This window comes from Nylanderia fulva, unplaced genomic scaffold (genome assembly GCF_048542155.1).
Source record: "Nylanderia fulva isolate GAGA-0341 unplaced genomic scaffold, ASM4854215v1 Scaffold1, whole genome shotgun sequence".
NCBI classification, from domain to species: domain Eukaryota; kingdom Metazoa; phylum Arthropoda; class Insecta; order Hymenoptera; family Formicidae; genus Nylanderia; species Nylanderia fulva.
In genome coordinates, this window is record NW_028189192.1 from 6412417 (window position 1) to 6429022 (window position 16606).

General features: G+C 39.1%; 1 protein-coding gene and 1 long non-coding RNA gene across 2 annotated transcripts in view; one reads left to right on the top strand and one right to left on the bottom strand.

Annotated features, from left to right (window-relative positions):
- trol (terribly reduced optic lobes) overlaps nucleotides 1–16606 on the top strand; it is a 141359-nt gene that overhangs the window by 81070 nt on the left and 43683 nt on the right. The window contains 1 exon segment of the mRNA XM_085480898.1: nucleotides 13886–13993. Coding sequence (XP_085337024.1) covers nucleotides 13886–13993 — 108 coding nt within the window.
- LOC146725311 (uncharacterized) lies at nucleotides 719–1287 on the bottom strand. Its single transcript, XR_014924301.1, has 2 exons — nucleotides 1162–1287; nucleotides 719–892 (listed from the first exon to the last, which is right to left on the bottom strand). It is a non-coding gene; the product is annotated as an uncharacterized LOC146725311 (long non-coding RNA).

The following is a 16606-nucleotide window of genomic DNA, read 5'->3' on the forward strand; positions in this document are numbered from 1 at the left end:
CGACGAGCCCCGGCGATCGTTATTTCATAACCGTTGCGCACTATCGTTTTCCAAGCTGGCCATTGCCAGCCGGCCGCCTCCTCTTTGCCGCCATTTATTTGATAACTGACGGACGGCCGCGTGTTCTCTGTCTCAGAATCGTATTTAGAATTCGTCTGGCATGTCCGCCGTCTCTCCCCTTCATCCCGACGCTTGTGCTACCTGCTCTTGCGTTTGTCCATCCGACGATCGATCCACTTTTTAAACTGTCAATATAGCCTAGGGGTCAATAAACCGGACGAGTCGCCATCCTTCCGTTACACGTGTGGATTCTGACAATTCACCCTCGGACCCTCGGCCCTCCATAGATTTAGACGTGTAATCTCTCGGATTTCGTATAAATCTTTCGAATGAACGTTTTCAAAACACTATGTCGGCGACAGGATTAGCCGAATTGTGCAATATGTATGTTGCACGTTTTAATAGTTAACAGAGGCAATAAAATCGATGCCATTCGAATTTTATTCAACCCAAAATAATTTAATAATTAATAGCTCAACGATACGAGAAGTGCTTCTTTATTTTTTGTTAAATTTATTAGAATTTTTTTATATTACAGATACTTTTATGCAAAATTATCAATACATATTTGTAAATACATATATGTATACTATACATGAAGGTTTAAGATGAATTATTGGAATCACACGTAAATCGCGAAGGCTTTTCGTGCCAAAGATTACCGAAGCAACCGAATCGAATGGATTCCCGCAGCAGTATATTTCTATATCTCATAGCCCATAATTTTCAAACTATACACTCCTGGTTATCATACCGTAAATACGGTGGACCTAATCGTAAAAATTTTTACCGGTGGCTCTCGGTGAGCTTTTTAGTCTGCGAGCGGAAATATCTGAAACAGAAATAGATGATGCTTAAACAAATGCTTTGAAATTGGGAAAGACGATATCGGAAGGAGAAGAAAAAAAATTCTTTGCGAACGAAAATTGTTGAAACTTGTTTGTTTAAATGCAATTAATCAGACATTTCTTCTGTTTTCCTTCCTCGCGTATGGATTTTCATTCTATTTTTTTACGAGAGACGAAAGTCTGTAAAGTTTCTCTCTTTGCGGGTCTGGGGAATACCTTACTCTCTCGTCAGATACCAAGAGTCACGTGATACCTCTTTATCTACATTCCAGGTATCCTTATTCGCATATTTCATACAACGCATCAGCTTTTACTGCACTCGTCGCATCGCGAGATCCGCATCTGCTATACCGAGTCTGCGAAAACGCGCGGCATATAAGGCGGCAAAAAAATTGAATTATACTCTCTTTATTGCAGTTTCGCGCGCTCTTATACGAGGGACAACGAGATACCGTATCAAACTGAGTACACATACGACACTATAGCGAAAGACATAATTCGTACATCATTGCGAGATTCGCAACGGGTAATTTATGTGATGATGCATCGTGAAAATATGCGTGTTGTGTTATCTGTAGATGCAAGTGAAAAGAATCGAATTGCGCCCATTATCGGCCGTGCTTCTGAACATCGCGAAGGAATTTATTTTACTTTGCGAGTCAAATAATCGTTGAAGAGGCGCAAACTGCAGTTGAATCCATGATGGGAAAGCGCGAAGCGTCTCGTTAATGCGCGCATCTTAATCCCCGTCGATCATTCGGGATGAGTGGACGATAGCGTGTTTATTTATGGCCTCTAACGCGTGAGGTGAGCTGTTGCACCGTAGATCAAATATGATGTAAACGAACACGCGTTATCGCGAGCACCGATATGCGTTACTTGCATATTTTTAGATCTGACGTAACGCGCGTATTTATTAAAACAACAGTTGCGAAAATTTTTCTGGCACGGCCAAATTATTTTCTAAAGATATAACATGATTCGTCAAGCTGGAATATACTTGTACATGTCAATCGCGTTTCGAGAGAACAGAAGACAAGAGCCTGCATTTATATTTAACGCTGAGCATCACGTCTGACTTTGATTTATTTAATATACGGACGGACTTATGATAGATTAAGAACCATGTGGTTATATTTAACGGCCGAATGTATGGTCCTATACATAAAGAAGTGTTTTTCGAGATCTTCAATCATCGAGTGAAATTAAACATCAAAATGCCAGAAATCGTATACTCGCGACAAAATGATAGTAGATATATACAAAACTCGTCAGCATATATCATTTTTATCTCGCGATGTCGTATTTTATTTCGTCTCAAGTAGTTGTCTTCATATATCTATTTTCACTCCGTTATTGCGATGAATCGTCTTTAAAATAAGTATCTAGAAATTTTCGATTCTTTTATTTCTCTTCTTTATTAATATAAAATTTTATTTAATTACAAATTAATTGATATCTTGATTCGAATAAAAGTTACATTATAAGACTTTTAATTTGAATTACATGAGGTGGAGGAAGTATAAAAATATCCATGTGCGTGTTTATGCGAGAAAATGGTTTTTAAATCTCTTTATCGGAGTAATAATACCGAAACGCACACGTAAAACATTGATTATAATTGAAAATGTACATAAAAGCTTTGTCATAAAAAATGGATATTACATCGAAATGTTAATTGAGCGTTGGAATCTCTAACAATTTATATTAAAATATGTATTACTTTAAATGTTACATATAATATTTGTATCTATTGTATTTTGAAATATCTAAAATTGTATAAAGGCCGGATATTTACGGGCTGTCTCGTTCTCTCCACTCAGGACAGTTATTATTTAAACAACTTGACCCAATATACATAAATAATTGAAGTGACACACGGAAAAACTCCCGCGTGTGCCTGTGTCCGCTAATAATTTCGTTTTTATCCACCGCCAATCGCATTTGTTTAATTTAATATGTCGGCGCAACGGCGACTCTCTCGCACACCCGTGTCGCGCATCTTAATTGCATCGCCGTCGATGCAAATTAGCACTGCCACCGGGGGCATTCAGGGAAAACGGGCAACAAGAAAACGTGCAATTTTACATCCAAGTCCTTTCCCTTTTCACGTGCATTCTTCGCGTGGCTAGCTCGCTCGCTCGTTCGTTGCAATACTTGCTTATCGCTCCGCGAGATCCGCACGCGACGCGATTAACATTCCGATGAGACGCGAACTCGGTCGATGAACGGGAACCATCATTCCGTTCGTTAAGCAGATTGAGAAAAATTGCAGATGCGGCCAGATGAAGAAGAGAGAAAAAGGGAGATATATAGAGAAGAGGATCCTCTTCGGAAGTATCCTCTTCTGCGATATGACCGCGTCTTTTAATTTATAACGCGCTCGTGCATCGATGCACCGAGTGCTTGGTGACATTAAAAGATCCTTGACTCGAAACTCGTACCCGCGATTACGTTTCGACGTACGCATGACTGCGAGATTGAATCAGCGGGCCGCGTCCCGTTCATTAATGCGCGCGGCTGCCAATCGAGTTACGTTGCACTAGAGGTGCAGTGCAACGTAAAATGCACTCTCGCTCTCGTGTTTCTTTCTCTTCTTCTTTCGCGTAGGCGGACGTATAACGCGTATATATATATATATATATATATATATATATATATATATATATATCTGCTCGTTTTTCCTCGAGAAATAGGATCGCGCGGACGATAATAAAAATATTTTTGCACAAGGGCATAAGAGAATACGATCAGAGCGCGTGTGACACAAAGAGACGCACGCGTGTGGGGAATTAATGAGGAATACAGAGGATAGATTCGTGCTGATTCTTTCTATCGCGATAATCGCACGGAAGATAGCTCATCATTCTAGTTCAGTACACGCACATGCACAAAGTGCATCTTCGCGAGTGTTAATTAACCGGGACGAAGAAACGCGCGCTCTAATTTTCGCATTTTCTTCTCTACCAAAGAGGGAGATTCTTAACACGTATGTAAGTTCGGGGAATATGTCTTACTTTTACGGTCTTTAGAGCAACATCTATAGGAAATCATTGCGTGACGCGGCAAGAACGCGCGTTATTCGTCCAATGCTTTACTTCGAGAATCGTATATTTAATCGAGGTACATTGAATTATTTTCAAAGCGCTTCCATTCCACGGCGACATTCCCATTAGTCAGCCGCGACCTTTTCAGAGCCGGGACCACACCGGGAGTAAAAAGATCGTCGTCATCGGGGCACGATAAATTACAATCGTCTTATCGATTGCGACGCGCCGTGCACGGCTCGATTGTCGACGCGATTGCGCTGCGTGCGCCATCGTTTACGCCACCAGCAGCCAGCAGCCAGGTTAGCGATCGACTCGATCACAGGAGTCCATCACCGGGCGGGTGTACCGACGCAAAAAAAAAAAAAAAAAAAAAAAAAATAGTATACCGGGAGGTCGACCGGGTTACTTTCTAGTTGCCTTGTATGCGCGTATACGCCCGCGCGCTGTCGATATTTCAACCTGCTGTATACATCGCGATTATAGCCGTCGTGCAAGCTGCAAGCGCATGCATCTTGTTACGTGAAATTCGCGTGGGTAATAGGGGACTTTGATTGCGTCGTCAAAGTTGCTGCACAAGCTTACGATTGAAAAGTGACTAAAGAAATGCACGCGAAACATCCGCGATTTTTAGTACCTAATCAGACTACTGGAGATGTTATATATCGAGGGTTTCTTTTCTTTCTTATAGTCAAATTACGATAGAAATATCGAACGAGGAGCTATTTGCGAAATTATTTCTCATTTAATTGATTAAATAGTTTAATCACATTTATCTTTCTGCCGCAGCCACGACCTCGGTTTATATTGTTCTAAGTAAAATCTTTATTTGCGTCAATTCAATAAAAGCTTTCTCATCTTCATTTCAAGAGGAGACTGTTATAATTATATTAAAATATTAAAGCAAAAGATATATAGAAAGCGCGTTTTGCATAAAATATTTTGTCAGGGGTTTAAGTGCTGTAAAAATATCCCATGGTTACGGGAGACTTCAATTAAGCCGTTTCGGATTCACGCATCATTAATGCTGAGAGCGTCCCGCCACCGTGTAAACATTTAAACAGTGGAATTATTAAATGGATTAAATGACTCCGTGACCGACGCGTTAATTATGCCTCGTTGACTCGTCGCAGTTATACGACAGTTATCCATGTGGTTTCAAGTAACCATGACGTAAAAGTGATAATAACGTTAACAACGCGCATTCGTGAGCGGATATATGCAATCGGCTCTTATGGATTTAAATGAAAATACATTACGACGATGCATTTGCAGCCTCCCCGGGGCGATCGAGCTCGCGAGTACTCTTGCAAGATAATATCGCGTCATTTTTCTATTTCAAGTCACTTGGATATTCGATACGATTATGCATATTCCTCGTTAACTATACGCTCCTGTTTCTTTTTTTTTTTTTCACCTCCGCCAAGATATATCACGCGACAGTCACGTGTAAAATTTATCGGTCTCGCGAAACGTCCTGCTGAGTTGCCGCGAGGTCTCTTCGCACATTTCCGAACGTTCAAAGAATACTAAAAGCATCGCATTTTTTTGCCGAGCGAATGATCCCAAGAGATTTCTCCATATTAACCGAATCGGCCGAATCCGAAACTTCCGGCCGATTATCGCGTTTTATCTATGAGAGTATAGGCGCTCTATTATAGAGCTCGGCGTTTTTTCGCCACTTTTCGGCGACCGCCGCATCGCGACGGGACGTCATTAATTATAACATTTAAATTGCAAATCGTTCGCTAAAATATGTCGAATCCCCGGCGTACTCGGCCGTCCACACTTTAATGTCTCGTTCACACATATATCGCGCTCGCGCGCGATCTATGGTGTAGATATATATTTTATATGCGACAGCATACGCCCGCGATACACATGCACATCGTATGCATGCGGCAAGTCGTATATACGTATGTACGTATATATATATATGCGTAAATATATGTGACGTATACACGCGCACGTGTCCAACGTGTACGTGTCATATGCAGTCCGGCATGCCGAGAGGGGATTTTTCATGCAAATTCGCTTATAAAATCGATGTTAATTTTTATAAAACGATTATCGCGACCATCTATGTGACAATAATATTAACTAAACTGCGGACACCGGGCCGTACATATATACGGAACTCCTGTTGACCGCTTCTGGCACCGATGAAAAAGTTAACGCGCGCTCTTTCACCATATGATCTGTCTATGATCCATCAGCGTCATCGGGATCATCGGCGAAGATAATCGGCAATTTAACCGTCATGTTTATCTCCGAAAGGAAAAAAGACGAAATAGCGCGCAAACGCGACGCGTATATATGTACCTATGTATATGAACGGTCTCGACTCGATTATTTCAGTCATTTACCTGACCTGAACTGTGCGTTATCATTTATGTCAAATCAGAATGTATTATACATGACAAATCTATGCACAACTATTACGAATGTAATATACGAATGTAGATGAATGCGCATATGCACGCCCGCGCCCATCCCTCATCAAGATTTGCATTTGTGCAAGACTCTAAAGTGCTCCGTGTGTATATAAATATATAGACGTATATGTACGTATACGGGAAAAGAGCCTCTCTCCGTCTTTTCATCCAATCTAAGTCACGCGGAGCACATTTTACTAGGCGCATTAACGAAGTCGCGCGACAAGAGCATCGCTTCTCGTTCTCGAGAGAAACGAGAAGACGAGTGTCTCTTGGCCTCTCTTGTCTTTTTAGACGATTACGCTTACGATTACGGGACCTTAAAAAAATTAAAAAAAAAAATCGAGATCTTAAAAAAATGACGCACGCGTCCGGGATTGTCAGATAAACGCGTGGAATATCACGCCGGTGGCATCTTCGCAGGCCCGGACGAAACTTTCGCCGCAACTCACGGCAAGTCCATTAGAAGCGCACGGACGATTTAGCAGGGTAGAGCGGCGACGGCGGCTGCGCTTTTCTGGGGTCGGCTTTTAGGTCCGGCAATTTGATGCTCGTTGCTTGTCATGCTAATATGCTCAGCTTTATATCGTCGCTGAGTTTTTCCCGGTGGCGTTGATGCACGTTTTCGGTACGCGTCGTTGAGCACCGCGAAAAATACCGTCGCTCTGTCATCATTAAAATTACGTCGCCGCGAGATGAATTACTCAAGAGTGATTTTTTTCAAGCGACGAGATGCGCAAACGTGCCCGCTCTTATTCCTCCTTTTTTTTAATCCCTGCGCGTATCGTTATAAATAATCTCGTGCGCGCGAGATTCTTTTTTATGGAAATATCGCACGTGGCGCGGTGCTCAGCTGTTGGATAAAATAACGATTTTCTATAATATCTCGCGGATATATTTCGATTCTATCGGGTACAATTTTATGCACTCCATCACTGCGAATTACACGGTAATTCGAAAATGTAATTTGCATGGCATTTGCGTAAGAGAACCGGTATACTTGCGTATCATCTTTGAGCCTAATGGCTATTCGAGATGAATGATATTACATAATCAGGAGTGGTACTTAAGTATAAGGCAATAAGCTTAAGATATGATATTACGAGAGTAGATCAATATATAGAAAATGTTATAAGTACATGTTTTTCTAAACACGTTTCTCCGATTAAACGAAACGTATTTAGCTCCCGTCTAATTAGAATTGCCATTAACAAACACATCACGTCGAGAGTTAATACGCGAATAGTAATATAATAATGACACATAATAACAACGGCTTTAATATCACGAGTTCATGGCATCTGCAATCTTGCGTAGTTACTAATTTGATGAAAATGCGGCCGTGCAGCCGCCGGCTGCTTTAATTGCGCTTTATACGCTGTAAAAAAATATATATACGCGTAGCCCATCCCAGCCTTATGACGCATGTATAATATAATTTCCAAGAATGTATATGATTTCCGGATTCACGTTATTATATCGCGGGGTTGATATCGCACGCGGTACGATTAATGAAAGTACCACGCGGCTGCGGCAACGCCGCTGGCAAATCCTCCTTTACGATCGGTTAAATATTCCGGTGCAATTTGCATCGTTAAAGATGTGTAAGGCATTTCGCTTGAATTAAGATACAGCGCGGCGCAAGAGACGTGATGCGGAATTTCCATGTTCAATATAATATATATGTATATATATATATTTGAAAAGCTATACAAATTATTGGTATAGCGAATTGCTTAAATATTTTTTTTAATATACATTTTTCAACGTGTCTTATTGTGCGTACTTGGTGAAACACAAAAAAGATGGAATTATCAAAAGCTTTTTTATCCTTTACAGTCTTGAGATCGTTCGTCAACGTTTGTACGTGTGATAAATTTGATCGTACGTGATATATCACTCGTACATCATAAATATATATCTAGATGTAATGTATAATTAATAAATACGAATTCTACGAAAATGGATTTTCGCACCGGAATACAGACAAGATGATAATTCGCGAAAGTAAAATATTAAGTGAGAAACACCATGTATGTAAAGTGGGTAAATGGGAAAGTTTGCGCGGCTTTTTCACGGAACAAGTGAGGCTGGAGAGGCCTTGTGTCGCGCCACTATCCTTGAGTTAACGGAGCGTTCCCCAAAGACCCATGTTTACAATATACATTTTTATGGGCCGATTCTTTTATAGCTCTTAATCTTAACGCGCTTAAACCGGAAAAGTTCGGAAATTGCGGTCTTTGTAGACTCGCAAGTAAGTCTTTACCTCGATTTTTACTCCTTCCTAACGCGTATAAAAGTCGAGTAACCGAACGAAAAACAGCGTTTTCATCTTTCTTGATCTTTTTTTTTAGTGAGTCTGTATGAATTGTTCAATAAATTATGCATATCACCGAAATAGAGCGACGGCGATTGTATATTAAATTCAGTTAGTCGGAAATTGGTTTAAGAGTTTTACTGTGCTAAGTTAATTTTACGGAGTAGTTTTAGAAAACGTTTGCTCCGAACTGCAATAACGAGATATAAGAATAATCACCTGAAAATGATGAATATACTCGCACTGTTCTCAATTTTGTAAACCTCTGTAACAATAATTCAATAACGATTCATAATAAATGATATGTTTAAAAAATCTCTGCAAAATAAGATACTTTTGAAATGTATTTTTTTTTAACAAAAATAACGAGATACATAATTTTGTATAACCTATTTTGACATCTAATTCGAAAATATTGTGCTCCTTTTGGAAATATAAATCAATGAAAAATCTTTTTTAAATTTATATGTGAACTTTACGTTAATAGAATTTAGATTTGACATATATTTTATAATTTAATGAATATATAATGTCAATATTATAATGTCAAAAGTTATAGTCTTTATTTTTGCAAAGAAAAATTGTGTCAATCTTAATGATTTATGATGAGAATTCTTAATATAAATATCATTCTGCTTATAAAACTTGTATAAAATAGCGCAAAAACAACAAATCATTTTTTCAATATCTATTTTATATCACTTTTTTGATCAAATTCAATTAAGTTTTAGAAATAGATTCCACTATTCTTTGATTTCGATCTTGGGTTCGCTGTTCGCGTCATCATTTTTCTCTTCGCCATTTAATTCTGATGAACGCAAAAGACATATTATGCACGGAATCGTGCACAAGGTGGGCTTCTACAAAGATTTTATGCGATAGCTAAGGTGCACGGGAAAGTTATTTGTGTAATTTACGGCTAGAGTGCCCCTCGACGGATGACTGTAGCGAGATCGCAAGCACTGGCGTTCTTCTATTTCAGAGTGCACATCTTGAAATTGTGTTATGAGAATACGAAAAGTGCCTGGCGAACGTCTTTGGAAAGATATACGGTATCGTTACGTATAAAGCCGCGAATAAACTATCAGTAAACACAATACACTTATCACCAACAATTATAATCAGATGAAATAAATCGGTCAAGTCAAATATAATTTTTAATTTTTTAATTAATACAATTTATTCATATATTTATTTATAAACGAGAAAAAGAGATATAGAATATGATATAACGATGAATTAGAGTGAGAAAAAATAATAATGATATGTATATGCATATATATATATTACTTAAGATGCATTACTGACTTATCACTTTCGAGGGTTAATTCGCAATTGTCTACGCATTGAAGAATGATATATATCTTTTCGTGCACGAAACGTCGCGTAATTCGCAATCTCGTAAATGTGATGAGCGTTCTATCGACTTAATTGCCGCGCTCTCCTTAAACTCACGAGCAACAGCAGCCTGGCTTGTCGGATTCCGCTTCTTCAGGAGTAGAAGCGGCATGAGGCATACCGCCGTACTGTTCCTTCATCTTTTTGTCACGAGCACCCGAGGTTTTTAGACGTATCGTAACGACGACATTAGTATCGCGTGCAACAGCTCGTGCAGCTTTTAACATAGCCGAATGTTCGCGAAAAGCAGCGAGCCGACAAGATTGCGGGCGTGCACTTTGAAATATCAGAATGTAAATTAATGCGCCAAACATTACATTGCTCTTTGGTATTATATTACTTTAAATGGCATTATTAAAACGCGAAATATCATTTGATCTCTTATATATACGTACCAGGATTGTAATGGGTATAAAATTGAATACATTTTGCGTAAACCTATTAGTCACCATCTGTCTATTAACTGAAACTGTTATATGTTATATATGCGCGATATATCGGTAATAAAATGTATTTATATTAACCTTTCGCAACTCGAGCGAACAGTTCAAACATAGCCACGAGTAAAGGACGTTCGAAATTGCGAGCAAAAGCGGTGCGCTCTAGATTAATAATGCTTTCCTCGATCCCAATCGCCCGCGATTTATCGGACGTATGTACCTGCGGGACGCACGACATTTCCGACGCGTCGCTAATACATTGCGGAACATCATCGATAGCTCTGATATCACAAACATTAAGTATTCAAAGAGATACAATTTTATTTTCGGTACCGCTAACAATTGATCTATGGATTTCCCGTCTCTCTGTTGTCGCTACTCGCATCTCGCGCTGAATATTTCATTCGGGATATTGTACGCCGGAAGTTAGAAGTCATGGTTTTATTTCTTGCAAAGTTGCCATTATCTGAAAATGTTTTATAATGTGATTTTTACAGATATTAATGTGCTTTGTTAAATCTGTGCTTTTTTAAAAATATATATATATTTCTTTTTTACAAATGGTAGCAACTAGTATTACAGAAATTTTGAAACTTTACATTTATTACATGAATTAAAAGTTGAAGGTATAAAATTATGTATATACATTTAATGAAATTAATTATATAAGTGTTAATATAAGTAAAAACAAAATTAATCTAATTAAAAAAATATGATGTACAAAAATATTATTTATTTGAATTTAATTAGTATTGCAGTTTTTTATCGAATTAATTCTATTCACAGATAAAATTTATTACATTTTTGGGATTATTCAATATTCTGTGATCGAAACGGATATTTCTAAGACTTTCGAGCTTTGCAAACGAGTCGAGCGGAAAATGTTTGTGCGAAAATCTCTTAATACAAACGCGAATCATGAAGTGCACACCACGCAGGTATGCACTTCGACCCTCGAGTTCAGGATCCTATTGACTTATGGCGCTTCCGGTTTGTCGATCCGTCAAGAGGTCGGCAGGTAGAGTGAGAGAAGAAGAGCGCATGTGGTCTCTCTGTTTAATAAACAAACCCCCGTTTGATTTGCATTGCGCGCAAGTCACGCTTCGGGCGCGGTGCGAATTTCAACGCGGATTGCAAGCTTGCTCTCCCACTACTCGGTGGCTACCGGAGTAACGTGAGATACCTGAACAATGACGCTGCCCTAGGACGCGTAATGCCCCAGAATAGAAAGGGCTTTAAGGGACATTCCTGCTGTGCCTGCATCGTGTCATTGCGTTGCCGCGTCGCATCGCGATTCCAACGTCGAGGACCTGCACTGTCAAACGACAGGGTGTCTCCGATGTCAAAGCATACCCGGACGTCGTTGTACAACGTGATCAATCCCGGGCAAGGCAGTCTCCGTCCTTTCCGTAACCGTCCTGTTTTCCTTCGAAAGCCGCGCGATTCGAGCGACGAATGCAATATTGTGGTCCCGCCGAGACACTCGAGATAAAATACTCCGCTTTCGCGCAATTTGCCTCTTCGTTTTCCCGGTGACTTTCAAAGGTGATGCCATCATGCCACTCCTAGAGAACTCTTATATTCTTTCTTTTTTTCCACCGTGTATTGCGTGAACGTTGGTTTACTGATGTGCATTTAAAATTACCTATGTATTTTAAATATTCAGCAACACGTCTCTATAAATGGCACAAAAATGAGCTGTGATACATTTTTTCTCATACAATAATAATTTGTCAATAAATGAAAATTGACGTTGAGTGGTCTACTTACATGTGAGGGATAAACGGTGTATTTACCCCGTATACCGTTTTACATGATATATTTATTTCATTTTACGTATGGAGTACAATTTTCTACAGTGTTTTCCTCTCTTAAAAACGTCATGTAAAATTACTTTGTTTAATTCGACGAGGCATCGATGTCACTGTCGATCGATTTTATTACATTCGGAGACCCGCAGTATCGCGTTCTCTTGTACCACTTTTCGCGTTCGACATTCATTCGAGTCACTATGCCATTCGCGCATTCCACGCTCGCAAGTGCCTCTTCACATTAGTCGATAGGACAAATGCGAAAACGAGATGCCGCGCCGTTTTGCGCGGCTCGACGATATCCCGAGCGTGATGCGACGGCGCGACTCGCCAGTCGCGCTGACCGGATGATCAGCAAGTGGAAACGGACGAGCACGCGTCCGGCCTGAATGAAATCGGAGGCGGACTTGTGAGAGCGGGCAAATGTTTATTTGAAATAGGATAGCCGCGAACGATTGCGCGCTCCTGATTTCGAAACCCGAGCGAAGTGATCCGTGCATTGAACCTCGAACGAGCAGCTAGCAGCGAAAAATTTGCATCCACTGTTTGCGGTTCGGGTGTATCGTTCGGTGACAACAATTGGCTTTGTGCGATACGAGAAAATAAGTGGCGAAACGAGATGTATGGAATCCATGCAATAATAAAAACAATGCCCTTTTGGGAGCGCGAGGACTGATACGTGTTTGTGTCCAAGTTCTTGGCCTTTTTTTCTCAATATCGCGAGTATTTATTAATTAAAAGCAAAAAAAAAATTACTCATTTTTTTTCTTAACTGTGTACGCAATCATAGATATTTTAGAAATGTTTTCAAGTGTCATTATTAAATTTGGAGATATTGAATCAATTATTTTTTGTTGTAATCTTATAAAAATAATGGAAATGATATTATGATATTCCTGGAATTAAAGACGACACACGCTGAGGAGATAAACGAGAAATGTCTGTACACTAAAGCGCTATCCGACCTACAACCTCTTATCTTGCAACCTTATCCTCGCCTCTTACTGTCAACTGCTCCACCTTTGAAATCTTATCCGCCGCTATGTACGACCTTCTCAGAATTTATATTAAACAACCAACCTCCCTATTATTGGTTTATTTGTGCGTTGTGAGGCAAAGTAGCATCCGGCGAATCTCGTAAGCGCTCCAGAAGAGCATGCGATGCACGACGATCTCTCTTCACAACTCTTCACGAACGTAACTCGCTTATATGCAATATGAACCTCGAATTTTCAACGAGATGACATCTTTTCGTTTTAGAAAAAAAATTTAATTTAGCATTTTGATAACTGAGAGATGAGTTGAAAATATTTAACGTTAAATATCTTTAGATTTAAGATACCATTAAGATAACATTTAAAGTATAAAATGCATATAAAATTCTCTGATATTTATTTCAGGACAATGTCTGAGGGATAAATTCATAAACGTTGCATCTTTAAACTGTATATATAAAAATGTTTACAGTCCTCATAATTTAATAGTAATATTATTTATAATAACAACCGATATCTTTTTTCTGTGCGTAGGCTGCTCTGAGACCGAATTCATATGCAGAAACAGACAGTGCGTCGACCGTAAGAGATACTGCGATGGCATACCCGATTGTTATGATGGATCAGATGAACACAATTGCCGTAAGTATTGTTTCCACATTCGAAAAATAATCGTTCACATTCATCCTAGTTAGTTGCATACTCAGATTGTCGCTTTGAGATTCTAGTAGTAGTATGTAGCGCATTGGTACGCTATATAGATGTAGTTTTTTAACAGTTCTTTACAGGTTCTCTATTTACAATGAATGAAATTTGGTAAACGAATTAATAAGGTTGCACTTTTGTACGAGTTACAACATTCAAATCATTAAATCATTAAATCCTTTTACGAAAATGACTGTAGTGCAAAATTTCTATAAACTCTCAAAAATATACTATTTTTATATTTTAAATAACATGCGAAATATTGTTTTGTGAGACAAAATTTCAAAATATGATAAATATCCTTTTAAATAATTACGAATTCGAAAATGTATGAAAGGAGAGACTTAATTACAGGCAGACGTAAGTTTTATACAAAGATCATTCTCTCGGCACACGCGTTATTATGAATCTGCATGAGACATACGTGCCGATAAAAGTATCTATACATGGAATCGTCATACTAATACTGACATACGTCCTCGCACGTACCGGTGTTATTTATCGCCGACTAACATTGCACGTCAGCTTCGCATGCGACTGTGCCGGAACTAATCGCGAATGGGCCTCGACGTATTACGATGAACTCAATAATTATAATAGCTATGACAATAACAATAGCGTGCTCGGGGAAAAAAAGGTATGAGGCTCGTGGTGGGTAGTTGGTGCTGCTTGTTGCTAGTGGTGATAGTAATGATGTAGTAGTGGTGGTGATGGTGATGGGGTGGCGATGGCGTTCTTCGGCCCCGCATTTAAGGCCGTTGCACCCGTATGGCATCGACATTCGTTTTCTCCCTTCTTTTAACTATCATCTTTGTCAACTCTTTTTCCCGACCAACTTATTATTTCCGTCGTCTTTTACAAATGCACGCTTCGTCCGCCGTCTTCGACCACGTGCATCGTTAACTATATCTTACAATCGTTACGGCCTAATTTTTTAAGAGTAGGATGCAATAGAATTTACGATCGAGGATGAATAGACTGCCTATTGCCACTAAATAGAAATTAGAAATTCTATATCAAAAATTAAATTATCTAATTAGTATATTATTGTGTGTTTTGAACTCTAGATTAAAAATGATCCTCAAGATTTATATATAAAAAAGTATCTTTATATCCACGCGTATATCGTAACGCAAGATTACAGGTATTCAAACTTGTATTATTCTGTAATTTGTGTACAATAATGTTACAAATATTATGCTGTAATTACAATTTCATACGGCAATAGTCCATTAGCGGGAATAACCGTAATGCAGAACAATATATGTTTGGTGACGCGCATTGTGTTTACGCAATTATTACAACGTTTACATGTTCATTGTACGGAGGCTAATGGCAGTAATTAATCCTAACAGCACGAGCGCATCAATCGACTGCCGATCGAGTTCTTATTCATTGGCATAGCCCATCGTACACCTCATTAGTGGCGTTAATGCCGTTGAGAACCGTCAGAGAGAGGAAGATAAAAAAAAAAAGAAAAGAACAGAGGAAAATGAGGAACACGTTGCGTTCCCCGCCGGAAATCCGGAATGGCCTCTTGTCGAACGAGATTTGCTCGCGTTTATTAATCCGCCCTAATAACCGCGGCCGCAATTTTAATCCGACGTTAATCTCCGCGGACCGGTTGACGTTGAACGTCGGGTCCGGCCCTTCCGTCATGCTCTGCTCCAGAATTTCGCATTTTCACCGTTTTAATCCAATTTTGATTCGTGACAAGAGCGCGTCACGTCCGCCGAACTTTGCCCGAAAAACGGCACGCCGTGAAATCGTGCCAGACCACTCACGAGAGAGTCATCACATTCCCCGCTAAATCCTCCGTACTCGCGAGATTATGTTTATTTCTCATTGTCGAGACAACGTTATATGGCGTGTCATTAAGCGGATAATACTTTACGGCTTATTTAACGAATCTAAAAGTTTTAATGATTATAATAATAAATTTATTACAAGATATACCTTTTTGTATATATTATCGTTACGACGACGGAAATTACGCATTTATATTACATCATACTTATTTCGATGAGATTAATTTGAAATTTTTTTTCTTAGTTAAAGCGTTAATTTCTCAAATGCATATTCTCGCATCGCTTTCAGATTACCCGGATATTTACGAGAGAGAATATTGCCGCGAGCAACCGAGTGAACGGATTATTGAACTCGCGGTTCATTTGCAATTCAATCGTCAAATGGGCGAGGCTTCAGGGCAAACCTTGAACCTATGATGATGTCAGAAATCGCAGAATCTCTCACTCTGTACACCACATTATCAAGCGACTCACGACTTTATATCTCATTCGAGTCATCAAAATGATCTAATCTTTGCTATTTTATCCTTCAAGACAATTAGAATAATAATAGATTTTCTCGCGCAACATTTTGATTACAGTAAAATTATTCATCTCATAATCGACCGTTTTGTTTGATTCTTTTACTGCGAAAAATGTATAACGAATAAATTTTTTTATAATTAATAACCGTTGATTCGCGCGCGATGACAATTAAATGGATACGATTGAAACTTGCGTAATTTTATTACCGCCATATGAT